Here is a 17874-nt window from a genome sequence, read left to right as displayed (position 1 = left end):
ATGGAATATTGAATAGGAAGATTTAAAGGATCGGATAGCAAAGAATTTGCCATAAAATCTGTATTATATATTGATCATTTGATATTAGGACATTCCTCGTATTCAGAATGCAATTTGATGTATCTGATGTGCTCTCAGGTCCCACAAAAGATACTGTGAAAACGTTGCTATCCGATTCCTTAAGAGAATAAGTTAATCAACTTGATTGATAGGTATCAGTACACACTGGTCAGCATAAACATGGGAAATAGAAAACACAAAGATTAAATATCTATCCATTCAAGGTAACTCAATTTATTATAGTCATATAAGCACAACCTGGTGGATAAGTAAATTATTTCTTAAAACAACATTCATTATATTAATATCGGCTGGCTGTATATAAATGACATATCTCGGTCTTTTCTCCCACGACACGTTGATTTAAACTAGCAAAATACTGACTTGAATAAAGGCTATCAAATGATAGATAAGCTTATTATATCAATATTAATTTCATGTAGAAATGATCCAATACTTCTTGGATAAAATTTCTGTTTTTAGAAACGTGAAATGTTTAAATATCAGACACGCACGTGAAATGTTTAAATATCAATCATTTTATTCTTTTCTTTGGTTTGAGGAGTATCTAAAGCACAAAAGAGATTAAATATCAATCTTGCTGAATGTTAAATCGCGAAAGGTTTGAAGCATAACAGCGTTCAAATATCACCGAGTCTGTCGCGTCAAGTATGTTTCGTATCAGTTAAAGGAACATGAGTATGTCAAATGTTCTACAAATACATACATATGAATAAATCATATCAATTCCTAGAAACCTTATGATCCCAATCGATTTTAAACAATCGTTAAGGACTTATAGTTAATACGACTGTTCTAATTTGTATATATTTACATTACCAAATTCGTTTTCATGATAAAATATCACCCACATGCAGCTATGAATATGAAGCGAGGTTTTCCAGACATTATTGACTACGGTTTTTCTTCACAATGTTTGCACGACATGATGCAAGTACGGATTTGCTTATGATCATTATAGCATTAATATCTTGTTTTATTTGGCTATTCAAGTTTATTCCAACATATGGTATTGTCGTAACCATTTGCGTCAATATTATATACCAAATATAGCAAACATAATAAATTATGTGTAATTTTGTACAATATTCATAATAAATAGCACTGTCTCATGATATGGGTAGAGTATACTGTATGATTAAATATTCAATTGCAACTTGTTACATATCAAACGTTTTGTAAGGCTTGGTTTATGAGTTTATTACTTTCATTCACAATAAATACCAAAAACAGTCACGTGGCGCGAAATGGTATACCCAAACAGACATAAAAGCCCAAGAACTGGAGATCCTTGAATTCACATTGTCAAATACTCATTGCAAAATAATGTAAATCAAAATTAACACACATACAAATACATAAAATATCAATATCACTATAATACAGGGTTGACTATTTTTAAGTGTTTGCCCCACTGCAACCTGCGAACCCTCGTGTGAACCACAGGGAGCATAGAAAAAATGGAACCAATCAAAATTTTTTTCATTTCAGGTTCAAGGTTTAATTGATTCCACTAATGTAACAAAAGAAAATCCCAAACTCCCTTGCCAAGTCAGATGCTAGGCCTGTCTACAAGCGCCCTATACTAAAAGAGGACTACCGCCATGTTATGTTAACAATCACATGGATGTGCTAGCGCTAGCCAATATTTTTATCGTAGTGGCGCCGGCATCCACTACTAAAACAATCGGCCCGTCCTTCCATTGTGACACCATTTTGACACGATATTGGATAGGCAAAAGACAAAATCCTATCTTCATTTCCTAATTGTGTGCGCTTCCAATAAAATTAAATTGCAAGTGATATGACATGACCATATCTATTAATCATGTTGTTCATAGCTTGCTTGGAGTGCCCGTGTGTGTATATGGTACGCCTCCTACGTGCTTGTAAAAGAACTGCAACATCTTACGCCAAGCGTCCTCTTGTGCATCAGCATGCTCCTTCAGAGATCCTCCATATCTCATAATAGCTCCTGTAGGTAGACAAAGAATATAATCCCTAAGGTTACGATGAACAATCTTGATTAACTTGATTCACATTGCATGCAGATGAAACATTACTCTGTAGCAAATGGAAGCAAAAACAAAAATAATTGTATGATGTCTGGAGATTAATTAAACCACATGGACTGTGTTATTGTAGGGCCTACCCTTTCTTACCGCATGGGAACATTTACACCCCTTCAGCCTTGCCTCAAAATCACAAGTTGTCCACTTCCCCCACCAGGATTCCACTGGTATGGTGCTGTGATATCATCAGGCCATTTCTACTCGGATAAATAAGAATGATAGCGTTCCGGTTTTTTTGTTTTGTTCTTAAATTTTGGGGCAACTTTTTACCTATCCGAATACACAGTTCTTTTAAAAGCAGTTCAACGTACCCCATAGATTATGATATGACTTGATACACACAGGAGCATATGGTGGTTCTATTAGGTGTCCAGTTTTATGGTAACTCAATACATGGTAGTTGTTCTTCCCATGAACTTTTAGTCTAGCTATTGACTGCTCTACCATCCCGGATGTAGGCCAATTTAGGTCATCCTCACCGACGACAAATAAAATCGGACATGTTGCTTTCTCTACCTGTAAAATAATACAGAAAAGATGACATAAAGCAGGACATGATTATAAAAATCGTTGTAAATATCTGAATATGACAGAGTGACGGATGCGCAAAATCGCTGTTTTGAGTACACGACGTTTGAAAATTTTGGCACCATTCCATCGGTCCTTCTAAAAACTTAAGAACATTTATGATCAATCATTATTTTGAAATGTACATTATAGAAGGGAATGTGCAGTATTCATATACAATATTTTAGGTCCTGTAACAATTGGCGTAGTGAAACCCTTAATGGTTGGAAGATCGCTGATCTTGTGAGTACATGTTTCAAGTTAGTATAAATGGACGTAAACCGACCAGACAATACGAAAAACACACAACCACACCTTTACAAACACCTCTTCATTCCATGTCTTTGGATCTGTAAACAAATCTATACCACATATAGACTTGTCCTCAGCAGGTTTGAATTTGGACATTTCAAATCTGAAAATAGTAAAAAAAGGATTCATATATAACCAAAGTCAGAATTATTTACGCCTGTATATAATTAGTGATTAGATAATATTTTTTTTGTAATTTAATCCTATTTTATTATTATTCAAAAACACAAACTGTAGTGAGAAAACCTGGGCTTGATCTATCGCACCACATACGTGTTTAACCGAAGGAGCTAAACGTAGGTATTTATGGTATAAACGTGCATTCTCTGTTGGTGCTGTTGACATTAAACAATTAACACAGGGCTACCCAAACTTTTTTTCCCTTGACAAATTTCATAATAAAATAGGGCGCGAACCACAGCTAATACAAATGCTATTGGCTTACGAAACCTATCAGCGACGTAACGGGCAAATTTCAAAAGGGGGTACAATATCCATGTCGTCCCACTCACCGGCTAAAAATGTGTCACATTGGGGTTACATGACCAATACAATGGTACCCTGCACTTAATTGCACGGAGATGTATTGTCTTTGTTTGTTATCTTATCTTATCTTATCTTATCTTATCTTATCTTATCTTATCTTATCTTATCTTATCTTATCTTAACTACTACCAAGAATCAAGAAACCAAGAAAGACAATAAGGCATCAGGAGTCTTCTTCTTATCGTGTCCACACACGCTAGATATTATGTTTGGACCCAATACACACATATTGTACATGGAAAACACTGTGACAATACGTAGTGTATTGTCACGGTGAAGACCGAGCTTGGAAGAGTATGCTGTATGCTAGCATACGTATGGTCACGGTGTATCCCGTTGTCAAAATACCACGTATTTAGTACAGTAATAGCGCCTTCTGTTGGTCATAATTCACTTTAAAACGTATTTTCAACGTAGTAGTGAAGAAATATTTTAGGTAATATCCTAGCAAACACAAAAACGTTTTAAAAACGTTTTAAATAAGTTATATTTTGGCTTTTGGTTTAGGTAAAAACGTTTTAATAACATTAAAATGTCGGGTTATATAAAGGTCATGATAACGTTTTAAAACGTTTTGTATGAAAAACACACTACAACTATATTTTTGAATGTTTTCAAACAATGTTATTGTAAACTATTTTTGCAAACATTTTTGCCAAATATTGTGTCAATACTTAAATAACATTATGTTAAAATATTTGAACCCAGCAAACACAGAAATGTTCTTAAAATGTTTTTCAAAACCTTTTAATAACATTTAAATGTCGGGTTATATAAAGGTCATGTAAACGTTTTTAAACGTTATTGAAAATATTTTGGGCAAACATTTTTCAACCCCAAAATAACATTCTATTTAGAATGTTTTGCATCAAATTTTCAAGAATGTTTTTGGAATGTTATTAAAACGCTTTTATACCTTTTGTATAACCCGACATTTGAACGTTTTCTGTAAAACATTTTTGTTTGCTGAGCAGTAGATTAACAAAAAATGTTTTTTAGGTTATGAAAACGTTTTATACTCTTAATATACCCTTTATATAACCCGACATTTAAACGTTTTCTGACAACCTTTTATAACCTTTTGCAAATGGTGTCGAAAACGTACTGTGTTTGCTGGGATAACACTATAGAATATAAAAACTAGTATTTTTAGAAGTTACATTTCAAGGTCGTTACATTAAGGTTACTCAAGGTTTTAACATTAAGGTTTTTTTAATTAGAGACAGCCCGTCACCCTTAAGGTTACTCATTGTTGTTTGTTGATGCTGGGGCCCAGTATCAACCAAAAACATCAAGGCCGCAGGGCCGGCAGGCCCGAGGCCGGAGACTCCCATACGACGACTAAACACTCCAAGTGGGACCCCAATATAAGGGCCCCGCAGGGCAAGAAAGCAAGAGTAACCTTAAGGATGACGAACTGATAACGAAAATTCTGTTATATTTACGGACAGCTCGTCACCCATTTCATAGGCCTACTTTTACATTTTTTTACTCTTTACCCAATAATTTCCCTCATTCTTCAGGCCCTGCCCTATATCGGGGGCTAATTTATAGTTTAAACACCAAGCCCCGCTTGGCCAGTTCACCACAGAAGAACTTACTTACACCTGTTACTTTGATGAGAGACAGAACAGAATTTACATGGATAAATTTTAACCTTCACGAATTCCCTAAGGAACTTGAACCAAAAGTGGGGCTTCCACTTTAAGCTTGTTTGCTATTGTTTTTGGAACAACATTGTTTCTTTATAAGCCTGCGGCGCAACCTTGAACAATATTGTCTTAGCAATATTGTCTTTTGAGATAACGACCCGTAGCCACCACCAGCCAGCCCCATACCTCATTTTGATTTTTAACATACCAATATTCTGCTTTTTATATTCTATGGGGTCGCATATTTCTTCACTACGTTGAAAATACGTTATTATGACCAACAGAGGGCGTTATTACTGTACTAAAGTACGTGGTATTTTGACAACGGTATACAACGTGACCATACGTATGCTAGCATACAGCATACTCTTCCAAGCACGGTCTTCACCGTGACAATACACTACGTACTGTCATAGTGTTTTCCATGTACCTACGTGAGGATCAGGTGCTGTTTCAGCCAAAGCTGGACACAACTCTTAGCAATATCATTGTTCTCTGCAAGCTTTGCATTCTTGTAGAGGATATCGCAATGAGTGCTCCATGGTTTTATTGTTAAGTTCCACATGCGCAGGTCACATCTTCGGTGCTTAGATAACCCCACTGTTGAGGCATTATAGATGGCTTTAACAGGAAGTTAATGCCATCTACATTGAGTAGTTCGCTGTTAGTGGCATTAACAAGCAATAATACTACAGTCCTGATGAACGTACTCATGAACTTAATATCAAATTAAAGTTTATTTATTACTACTTACTCTTGAAAGTGAAACTCTACTCCTTTATAACCTAGACCAGGGGTCATATGAGCTGTACTGCCATTGATAGATACAGCAGCACTCACCTATTAAAACATGCACAAAATATACAAACCGTCAGAATTATTAAAGAAAAAGGGCGGGCAGAAGGGGCGGCAAGAAGAATTATTAATGAAAAAGGGCAGAAAATTATGGAAAAGGTTTAAAAAATAATAGTGCAACGAATGAAACTATACCTTTTTGGTTGCCAGCAAGGTCACCGCTAGAGATACCTCTAATTCATAATATGAAACAGTTTTTTAATCATCACCCCCCCTTTTATGTGTCCATTTTCTTATGTTTTTATTGTTTATTCTCCTAGGTTTCTGGCTATATCTCCATTTCATTATTGCCGACTTTAGTCTGATTGGATTAGATCTGGTCACATTATAGCAACATACCTCGTCATTATTCCTCACCCTTCGTTTTATCTAACCAATAAAATTTTACATTTGTACCTTCTCAGGAAAGTAGGATGCCAATAACAACGCTAGTGATCCTCCTGTTGAGTTTCCAACAGTTCCGATACCTCCTGGGAAGACAAAGGTCTGAGACATTAGCCAATCAATGGCTTCCTAAAATAATACAAAAACAGAGAGAGAGAGAGAGAGGAAGAAATTACAATGAAAAGGTCTGAAACTGAATGTTTCAGTAGAATATCTATGAAGGCCAATGGAACACACACCGTGCGAAGTGAAAGTGGATGCAGATCTGGGTACAGAGTTTGTCTTTCTCAGTCGTTAATACGTAAAAAAGCTATGGCCCACATCATTCCATAAACCATTAAACAACAATTCAGGGACTTTGCTGCTTTATGAGCGCACAGCCTAGACATTCCACAAATAACCTTCGCAACCAGGATCAGCTCTCCGAGTTTCGTACGGATTACAACGAGACAAATTGTATAGCAGTAGGTTCCTTGTCCAGGGTAATTTCAACCTAACTCAATTTTTCCACGTACTAGGCACCGCCAGGGTTCGAACCCGCAACCTCTCGCACCATAGTCGAACGCCTTATCGATTGAGTATGCCAGATAGATAATGGAAACTTTAGTCTATCATTCACTAAGTCTGAAAATACACAATGGGAACCAATGGTTACCGCATTCTTTTCCACTGCGCCTGGCACTGTGCATGGAAACTTTATCCTCAATACTGTTGTTTGATAAACCAATGCACTAAAGGAACTCTGATACCATCGCGCTATTAATTGTATACAATCATTGTACTTGGAGCCATATTACCCACACTACACCAGTAATATGATACAGGACATCCAGCCTTCAGAGTACCTCCTTCAATATATATGCCTTTTAATGTATTTTAAATTGAATGGAATAAAGACGAATGAATAAACGATCAAAATTCATCTTCTGCGGTATACATGGTATAAATATGAATTTATGTTTAACGTCTGATATTGGTGAATTAGATGAGACCAACAATAATACTCGACTTTAGGTCAGCGATGGAGTTTATTGATTGAGCTTGAGCACAAGTTCGGTAAACAGAGAAACTCCTATTTTCTTATACGCTCAGCGGGACTAGGTCACGCACGTTAAATACGGTCTTACATCTCTACCAAACTCGTAAGGAAACAACGCTGTAAATCATAGAGTACCTCAAAATACTCCAGTTCTAAGTTGTCCATTGTTTTAGGTAAATCTTCATAGGCAAAGTATGGTAAACAATAAGAGACCAATCCTCTCGACGCAAAAAGAGCTGATCGGAATTCTATGATACCCCCTGTATTTCCAAACATGTCGATAATTGCTGGAAATGGACCTGGACCTGCAGACAATAACACAATATTTGTCCTTAAAATCAAGCCAGATAACTCATTTGAAGCTAAAGCTATTATAAATATAATAAATTGTTAGCAATGTTATCTTACCAAATTTAGACCGCGTAATATAACTAACACCCAAACAATTCATCCTCCAATCTGGTTTATCGTTTAAAAACGCTCTATTTGATAGGATGAGCCTCATTTAGGTAACCCAATAATTGGGTAGTCTTCTTCGTAGTCCACTTGCCAATCGTGCATACTCTAACTATTATATTTGTACATAAACACCGATTTGTATTATTAATTGATGCACACTTGATAGATTTTCCCCGTCTGATTTTTTTTCAACTACAGTACTTCAAAAATGGATGGACTACGACATAGTTTAGTGATTTATTGCATTGCTCGCACAACAGGCCCTTACTAACCAACTGAAATTGGAATCATCTTGTCTTCTATCTGAAAAAAAAAACATACCTTTTGGCTTATAAAGCATTCCCCTTATCCGTCCATGATGAACTTTTAGACGTTCTACATTTGGTCCGATGTATGTTTTTTGAACTAGTGTTGTTGCCAATGGTTCGTTACAATCGAGCACCTCTGTATTTAGGTGACCCTTGTATACAGATAGAGTGACATCCATGGTAGTTGTTACGTCTTTTTTAGCGTAACGAAACCCTGGTTTCTGGCCTGGGGAGAGCTGCATACTCCAAAACATTCCCATAGGCTCTACACCTGTTAAACAAACCAAAAGAAAGTGTTGAATATATGTTATTTCATTTTATTATTTTTCCAAGATAAAACAGACATCGGCGCAAAACCTATTGCTTTACTCTACAGCGAGGCACTCAATTTTTCTTGAATTTCTTCTACTTTTTGCATGTTTCTAATGTCCAAAATGTATTAAAATATGCAAAAGACTAAATATGAGTGCTTTAATATAAATAGTAAAAGTAAAGTTTTTGTAATAAACCGGTATATCTCCGGTTTTATTCCGCGTTGACCGATCGAGTGATGGCTCATCTCGTGAATATGTTTGTATATTATTGAATCAGTGATTTATATTATAAACGGTGTGTATATCATTCGTCTTACGTCTTGTTAAACGTCTCAGCTGCGTAAAGCTCAATAACGAAAGGCGAGCTAATTACACGGATTGACGATATATAATTATAGGCGCTGCTTTCAGGAGCGTCTGATAACAGTACGACAGCAACTTCGTGACCTCTTTTGTTCGACAGAAAATTTATACGGGTTGGTGAACACGGGTTACGTAACACAATGTTAAAATTTTAGCCGGCAAACGCTTTTTATCAAAATAGCTCCAGAAATGGAAGACACGGGTCGTATATTGCTCCATTTATGTACCCTGACCACAGATAAGATATCAAACATTTGTGTAAAGCAACAAATAACGTGTAAAAGTTGAATTAAAGTATATTGAACATGTTGAAATGTTTATCTTTGTGCGTGACTATACTGTCACGCCATATATTGTACGGCCGATGTTTTTCCTGCAAAGAAACTTTCATTGTCAATTGTCCATTGTTGGTTATTTAACTTGAAAATAATACTCCCAACGTTCAAACAATTTTAAAAGTCAGCATAAAGGTTTGTGTTACATTATTTGGACGGTGTTAATTCATTCCAGAAATAGAATCACGAGTGAGCCACTGAGTGGGTATAACATTGCTATTATTGTCACCGAATTAATCATGTCTCTGGTATGGCTTAGTGGTAAATACATGTGTTTGGAAGTTCGATCTTGGTTCGAACCCCGCAAGCACCTCTCTTTGATTTTTGATTTGAATTTAACTCATATTTTTAAATCATAGTTTTCATATTTTTATTAAAGCCATAATATACGATTTCGGGCAAATTTGAAATTTTGTTATTCCAAAAATTATAACAATATTTATAATATTAGTAAATAACTGTCATGTCAGGAAGGTTTCACGTTACATTTGAAGCAGAAGTAGCGAGATAAAAATGAAAGAAAACACTTAATATCTTGACCGCTTAACTGTGGTGTTCTATGGGGGATTAGTCTCAAGACATCAAAGTTAGTTGCTCTATCTAGACAACGAACTTGGCTGATTCCAATTAGGTGTAATCCGAGGTGTAAGTTGGACATTGTGTAAAAAGGACAAATATGCCAAAATATTAGGTTTGAAATTCGTGCATCTCATGATTTGATATGTATGCATAAAAGCTCATAAAATATGTTGCCGATAGGGCAGGGGTCTAGTCCAATTAAAAAATCGTGAAAATCTGTGTTGACGTTCCTTTATTATTCTTGAACTTTTAAAAATTACTTAAGTTCTTTGATTATTTCATACCGGGATTCATATTGAAAGCTACTGAACTTAAATGCATTTTTTTTAAAGATATGAACTCGAATGTAGGATAAGCCTTAAACATGAACAAGAAATAAATCATGAAAAAAGTGGGCCTTCAAGCTGACATTCATTTAGGCCTATATTATTAAAGACAGAAGGGATAGGAAAAAAGAAATGAAAAACGAACTGAAAATTCCACATCATCGAGAATCGAACTCTCAAGCTTCCGCACTGCGTACCTTCGCTCTGTCCACTAAGCCATCACAACTTGTTCGGGCAAAGGGTATTCTTTTGCCATCTTATTTCTCGTTCAACATGTTCAAGGATCTCACTCAACAACAATCCTTTCAAAACTGCTTGTACTTCAGTTAAATGAGATGATACTATCTTCTTTGACGACTACAATATTTTGTTACACAATAGAGTATTTTGCATTTATAAAATATATAACAATAGACGTTTTTAATTGCTATATCAATCAATATAACATGTATAATAGACATCGCCGGCTGGGATCCATTTCGTGAAGCATCGTGACACTTGCAACGTGCGCTTACGACACGAAGACTCAAAGAACGCAACTTTTCAACCTACGACTAGGTTGTTCCACCGCTCATTTTCGCTGAAATTTTAATACAAGCTGTGGTTAATTAATGTTTATCATAACAGAAAAGCATTAGACCGGCGTTTCCTCAAAGCTGTAGATATAAGCATTTTAGTGATCGTGACATGCATTTTCTCTCATTTTTTAGGCTACTTCGCGCACAAAAACCATTCATTTTTTCCACAATAATTCAACTTTTACACGTTATTCTTTGCCTTCGCATGTTTCATATCTTATCTATGGGCTCAATATAGAAATGAAGGGAGAAACGACTCGTGTATTCCATTTTTTTGATGTTTTCTGAAAAACCGTATTTGCCACCTGATTTTCAACATTGCGTTACGTAACAGCAGAGGTCACGCCGGTAAAAATTACCGGAAGTGAGCTAAGTTGCTGTCGTACTGATAATAATGATAGTACCACATGTATCACTGTCTCTAAAACTCGGTTGCATTGACGAATTTATATAGTGGCTTAGTGCCAGCCGTCCAAGGGGGGGGGGGGGTAGAGGACGACACTGGGCCGATTGAGGGGGAACCGGAAGGTTTTTGGCATATTCTTCCTTTTGGCTTATATCCGGTAGCATACATTATTAAATGTCTTAGACCCACTCGACAGTCTCATCGTCCACGTAACCCCCCCCCACGCACACACACACACCACACACCCTTTAATCAATACTATGAATTTAATATCATACAAAAACTAGATCGCCCTGTACTACATAGATGTCAAAGAAATGCTAATCACTCGCACCTGGTAGATTAGTATCTTTGAAAAGAGCGGTATTGTATTTAATCTATGATTGCAGACATACACAGGTGATGAGTGCAACATACTTCAAGTGCAGGGCGATCTATTGATATGGTAGTTAATCCGATTATTATATAACTTTGACAGCGAATAGAATTGACTTAAAGACGGTCTTATCCCACGTGAAGCAATCGTCAAGCTGCCTTGCAATTCTCATCCTTTGTTTCATTATATGACGTGACTTACCTATATAACTTCCCCCTAATGAGCTTTTTTCTGTCAGAGAAATTTCTCCCTTGTCATCAGCTTGGTAATGTGCATGAGCTTCAAATTTAATCTTCCTCTCTTCTAATTCTGACCTCAGAGTCACATTTGACCCTGGTTCAACTCCACGAACAGTTACTTTCACCTTTTCATCTATAAGGGTCAATTGAGGTGTTGCTTCAATGAAAATCATTTTGATGGATGTTTGCCACAAGGAAGCTTCAATAAAGTTAAGAGAAAATACTTCAAATAGTAAAATTTTCATCTCATGTCACAATACAATACGGTCAAGAAAACTTAACTTTTGAATCTTTTCTAGCCTGGTACGCTATATACATAAAATGTATATATTGGGCATGTTACCATATCATCTCTATAGCTGTATTACTCACATACAAGTGCGGTCAATAAGTTTCTGCAATCATTATTTATCTCCACTCAGGCATGACCTTGATGACATTTACTTTCAAAAAATATTTTACCTTTGACTTTCAACATTGTTGAATACTTGATTACGTATTGACATTAGCATAAACACAATAACACATAGCTGACTGACTGATTTATGGTGAAAAGTAGTTGGGATAAATAAAGAACCAAATTGAAGTATGTTACATAATCCCACGCGAATTGGGAGTCTGGCGCGGGTTTTGCAAATTGTAGACCGATATAACAAACGGTTGACGATATACTATACGAATATTATTTTTTATTAAAGATCGAGTGCTATTATTTCGGAACATTTCCAGCAAAAATACAGCTTATTTATCCTGTAGGTTCAAAAAAATTCATGGCGTATTGAGCGAACACCTCAGCTATTTGGTTTTCACAATATGATAGAGAAAAACGACCATTATTGTTCGTCATGTTTCGTAATTTAGATGTTTTTCAGAAACAAGGCCAAGGGGCTTTTTATCTTTTTAGTTTCTGCTAATCTATTGTTCATAAAGGAAAATACAAGGGATTATGTGAGTTGATCTGTAACTTGAGTTCATTGTTAAGTTTGAAGTACCGTTGATGTACTATTTTTACGACCCACTCCCGCCTAGGCGGAAGTGCCTATACACCCAATGCAAGTCAATTGAAGCCGTACAACTTATCGCGAATTTACGACCGTAACATTGAGACACTTCCTTCAACTTAGTGAGCAACAAAAGACACATCAAGATAACAATGAGATCTGAAACCGAGAACGAGAATAGAAACCAAAACTTAAAAGATAAGAAGACCCAAAATAGTATACATCGCCTCTTCCACATTACACATGCTTGATTGTGCATTGAGTTTGTAACTGAAGTTCATTTGTGCAAATGTGTGGCTTATTCTATAGTATATTATTACTCGAGAATCCGTGATTCTATTTTAGTAATGTCACTTATAAAATTATGTGGCCTTTTAACGATATATCTTACCACAACACTGTACTAAAAGTCGTCCTTGTCTTGTCAGACAACGTATTAACACATTTATCCTCCATATATTATAAACACACATGGGTTACAGAGCAACCTATTTCATAGTAAATGGTACAAAAATATTACACATACTGCAGCCGTGAACCCTTGACCACTCAAAGTCCGAAGTGCACTAGCACTAAGGTTCGCTATCTCTAATATTAATATTCATTTCTATTTTGCTAGGTCTGATATTGATAATGGTTCTCTACTCCTAAAAAGTCCGCTTTTGTAATTGATATATTTCAGGTTTGTAGTTTATCAGTATGCTTCGACCAGGTGGTGGCCGCATTGCATTCTCTAAATTCAGTAAATTGTCATCGTCAACCGTGTAATTGAATGGGATTATTTTGAAATTTTAAAACGCTTGAAATATCACAAACAAATAGGCCTATGTTGATAAATAATATAAATACAAGCTAATACCGTTGGGGTTCGATAATGAACCCCACAAAACTAACCGAGTATATTGGAAAATGCCATACGGCGGGGCGGTTATTGATGTTATTGATGTTTTGTTTGTATTATGTACTAAAAATATTGTATTGTGGGCCTGTGGGCTTGAATTACATGATAATAAATGAACTGAACTGAAGTCTCGAAGTGACCTTTTACACAGCGGGCGGTCTTTCTGCACATTTGAAGGGCGTAAATCACCAAATAACTTCTCCATTGAAAAGCACGTAAAAATCACCTTTTTTAAACGGCGTTTTCTACCAGGCGTGACAATATTTTTCACTTTTTAACGTCATCCCTGTATTAATTAAGGACTGAAATTTCATTTAAGCTTCAATTTTGGGGAACTTTATAGGTTCAGTTTTTTATTAAAAATGTTGAAAAGCGACGCCGCTATTTCAACGCCAAAACTAGCATTAAAACTTGTTCCGTTAGCAGTAATTCGGACAGGGCCTACTTTTCTTGTGAAATCGATTTGTATAATTTCATATCTATTTTAGTCATTAATAGGTTAGCATCTTTCATTTAAATCAGAACATGCCATCCTCACGAAGAACATGGTCCCTAAGGACACCACAGTGTCTCATGTAGCCATATACGTTTAACCGGAACTCATCACCATTGCATCTTTCGCGCAGTGATTTAGTGTAATACGCCCTTGAACCGCACTAGGGGTTTGAATTTTTTTAAACTTTTCTCCATTTTTGGAAACAATAAACCATTCTAAGAAAAAGTGTCATTTCTTTAATTCATACATTACACCAATCTGCTATAAGGGTTCTCTAAACAATTTTTGATACATTAAAAAAACCCGCCATTTTGGGTACTTTTGACCAATTATGGATAAACAGAGTTTATAGCAGGTTTGATCGGTCTTTAAATACACTTATGACGTCATAATAGTTAAAACTTTAACAACAGTGAGTCAAATAACTTAAGTTGCACATTACATAAGCAAAATGCACAAAGGTTTCTGAACACCCCCCCCCATGACCAGCATCATCTCATTGCACGAGTATATGCCTAGGTCGAAAACGTTAGGGGTAGGGGTATAAAGACACAACCCCCCCCCCCCTTGCGCGCATATTTTCCCCAATATCTGATAATATTATAATATCTTCAATCAACGAAACTCGTCACAAACTTGGTTAATCAATTTCCCTCTAGAGAATTGAAAACGGCCGCATTGTAAATAATAACGCCATATACCGACCAAATTTCGTTAAAATTGAGAGGAAAATAGACACGTCACCTTAAAACGCTATTGATAAGGCAGTTGGAGGTACTTGGATACCTTTGATGGGATAAATGTTTCCGAGAGTATCTTATAAACGCATTTCATGTTATACGTTTTTCAATTATTGTACCATTTTCTTAAACAAAATTTTAAAAGTTGAATGGTTATTCGATTTTAAACTCAAAATGGTATATCTGAACAAACATGGCCGCCATTGCCAGCTTTGGTACCAAACCCTGTTTCCATCGAGTTTTCCAGAAATTTATACTCTAAAATCTTGTTTGAAAGCTTCGGGATTATAAAATAGAATATTCTCATTTCAAAATAAATCAGTTTGAGAGGAAAACTTTCTTTAATAACTTTAAATTCCGAATTTTATAGCTCATTCCGCCATTTTTTAACATGCTTTCAAGGGCGTAAATCACCAAATAACTTCTCCATTGAAAAGCACGTAAAAATCACCTTTTTTAAACGGCGTTTTCTACCAGGCGTGACAATATTTTTCACTTTTTAACGTCATCCCTGTATTAATTAAGGACTGAAAGTTCATTTAAGCTTCAATTTTGGGGAACTTTATAGGTTCAGTTTTTTATTAAAAATGTTGAAAAGCGACGCCGCTATTTCAACGCCAAAACTAGCATTAAAACTTGTTCCGTTAGCAGTAATTCGGACAGGGCCTACTTTTCTTGTGAAATCGATTTGTATAATTTCATATCTATTTTAGTCATTAATAGGTTGGCATCTTTCATTTAAATCAGAACATGCCATCCTCACGAAGAACATGGTCCCTAAGGACACCACATTGTCTCATGTAGCCATATACGTTTAACCGGAACTCATCACCATTGCATCTTTCGCGCAGTGATTTAGTGTAATACGCCCTGAATGCAAAGGTGGTAAACATCACGAGACTAACTGTGCAGCAAAATTGTCCCTTTTTGTTCAACTTTGTGATTATAACTATTCTTTAAACTTGAAAATATTTGATGGTCCAATTTAATTCAATACGTCCGGAGACAAATATATTATTCACAGATATGGTCCGAATATAGTGACATCAAATAGAGATTTCTGTTTATCTGTCCCGTACCACCATGTGTGACCACAGTAAACCCGTATATCTTACAGAATTCAGTTAAACAGGACAATCGGCATCTTCCTTTGGTTTTTGGATCGTCATATCTTTATTTCTCGAACAATTTCAACAAAAGGGGTCTTAAATTCGAGCTAAATAATGCAGCTATTGGCTGCTGGTTCCAATTATGACATATCTGTCTTTGTTTAGGATATACAGGGGGTGAACATAACTGGTACCTTAATTTTTTGGCTTACTGTATGTTCATCTAATCCAGGGCGTGGGGTCTTTAGCTCCACTTGTTACTCAAGATTTTGTCGGGAAATTTCTTGGCACATACCACATCCTAAGTTAGAAAAAAAGTAGTGATTTGCTGTGTAGTTTGAGATCTAGACTACAGGGCTTGGGAACACGTATGATTATTGACAAATAGAACATAGAATTCTAGGGGCTATGGCTTAAGGCATTAAAAGTGACATTTTGAATGTGTTAGGTCTTCCTATACTGATGGCATTATCTGCATATTGACGCTTGCAAAACCTGGGTAGAATAGAACGTGTCGCATCAATGCAATTTAGTACTGAATCTGTACAAGATTCAAAGTCATACAATTACAAAACATCACAGGTTTTACAATAATACGTCCAATTTCAACATATAACATTTTTAAAAGGTTACTATACTAGTTATATTTCCTTCAGTACCCTGGGTATATGATTGGTTCAGATACAAAACCTAATAATATTATTATACTCCAAACGTGACATGAATGCCCGACAGATGGCGACCAAGAGACCATTCAATTCACAGCTTTTTTTTTACAAAGACAAATTACAAACGAACGACTTTTCTTTTTTATAGTTTACAAATGGAGCAAGAAATATATGTCTAAATTCTTCTTCTTTTCCAAGCTTCTCTTTTTTTACTTTTGTGATAGAAAAACGAATACGTGAACATTGTTGGATTTTTTTCTTTTCTCTTAGTTGCAATTGGATCGAGAAAAACAAATGTATCTATTAATACAGGTTATCCACTTTACTTCACACTTAATACCTGTAAACTATTTAAATCATATTTTTTGCTATCTTGTGAGAAAACTGTAAATTTTTTCCGCGTGCATTTTTTTTAAAGAATAATCTCATTGATTTTACGTTGTCATGATTTCATTAGATTAAAGGGGCATTTCGTGATCCACAGCCTCATCCCCCACTTTTCCCAAAAAAGTTGAGATTTTTACACCACTGGACACCTCTGGCTACATAATGTTTATGTACCAAATATTTCTTGCAGATTAATTCGTTTAGCAAAAATATCGTTAAATTTGAATTTCGTTCTGGTGCACCAGAACGAAATTACAACACATTGTCTATGGAGCAGTGTAATACACATAATCATGCATAACTCGCAAACGCAAAATCGGAATCAACTGAAATTTTGGAAATAAGCTTTTTTCGTGGATATCTACTGAAAATGTCATAAAAGAGGATGCTAGGATCACGAAATCCTCCTTTAATAACATTTCTATCAATGTTTACCATAAAAAAAAAATGTAAGAGTGTATGTTTCCATTTGTAAATTCATGTTTAATTGTGCTAGTGTGCGATGCGTAATTCTTCTTTCCCCTGTATATTGATATATTAAGAATACGATTAAGCATCATTAATTTGATCTCGTGCGCTAGTTTGTAATGTTTGAATGTTTCCATGTTCCAGTGTATGATGCGTAGGCCTCTTCCCTTGTTTGCATGATTATATTAGGCCGGCGGGTAAGCATCATTAATTGATCTCGTACACTGGTATGTAATGTGTTGTTTGTACTGTTTACCCCGCATGACTGCTCATATCCATAAGTACCAGACTTGAGTCCTGTTTATCAGGGACA

The 17874-nt window shown here is 35.8% G+C and overlaps 1 protein-coding gene across 1 annotated transcript; it reads right to left on the bottom strand.

The window, feature by feature from the left end:
• Window positions 1-1916: 1916 nt before the first annotated feature.
• Window positions 1917-11964, bottom strand: LOC140142436 (acyl-coenzyme A thioesterase 1-like). Its single transcript, XM_072164406.1, has 8 exons — window positions 11754-11964; window positions 8289-8546; window positions 7605-7813; window positions 6482-6598; window positions 5985-6070; window positions 3036-3135; window positions 2465-2669; window positions 1917-2056 (listed from the first exon to the last, which is right to left on the bottom strand). Exons 1-8 carry the CDS (start codon window positions 11962-11964, stop codon window positions 1917-1919), a joined length of 1326 nt encoding a protein of 441 aa, XP_072020507.1.
• Between the last annotated feature and the right edge of the window lie 5910 nt (window positions 11965-17874).

This window comes from Amphiura filiformis, chromosome 20 (assembly GCF_039555335.1).
Source record: "Amphiura filiformis chromosome 20, Afil_fr2py, whole genome shotgun sequence".
NCBI lineage: Eukaryota > Metazoa > Echinodermata > Ophiuroidea > Amphilepidida > Amphiuridae > Amphiura > Amphiura filiformis.
The sequence above is the reverse complement of the archived record's forward strand: the minus strand, read 5'-3'. Positions and strand labels throughout refer to the sequence as shown.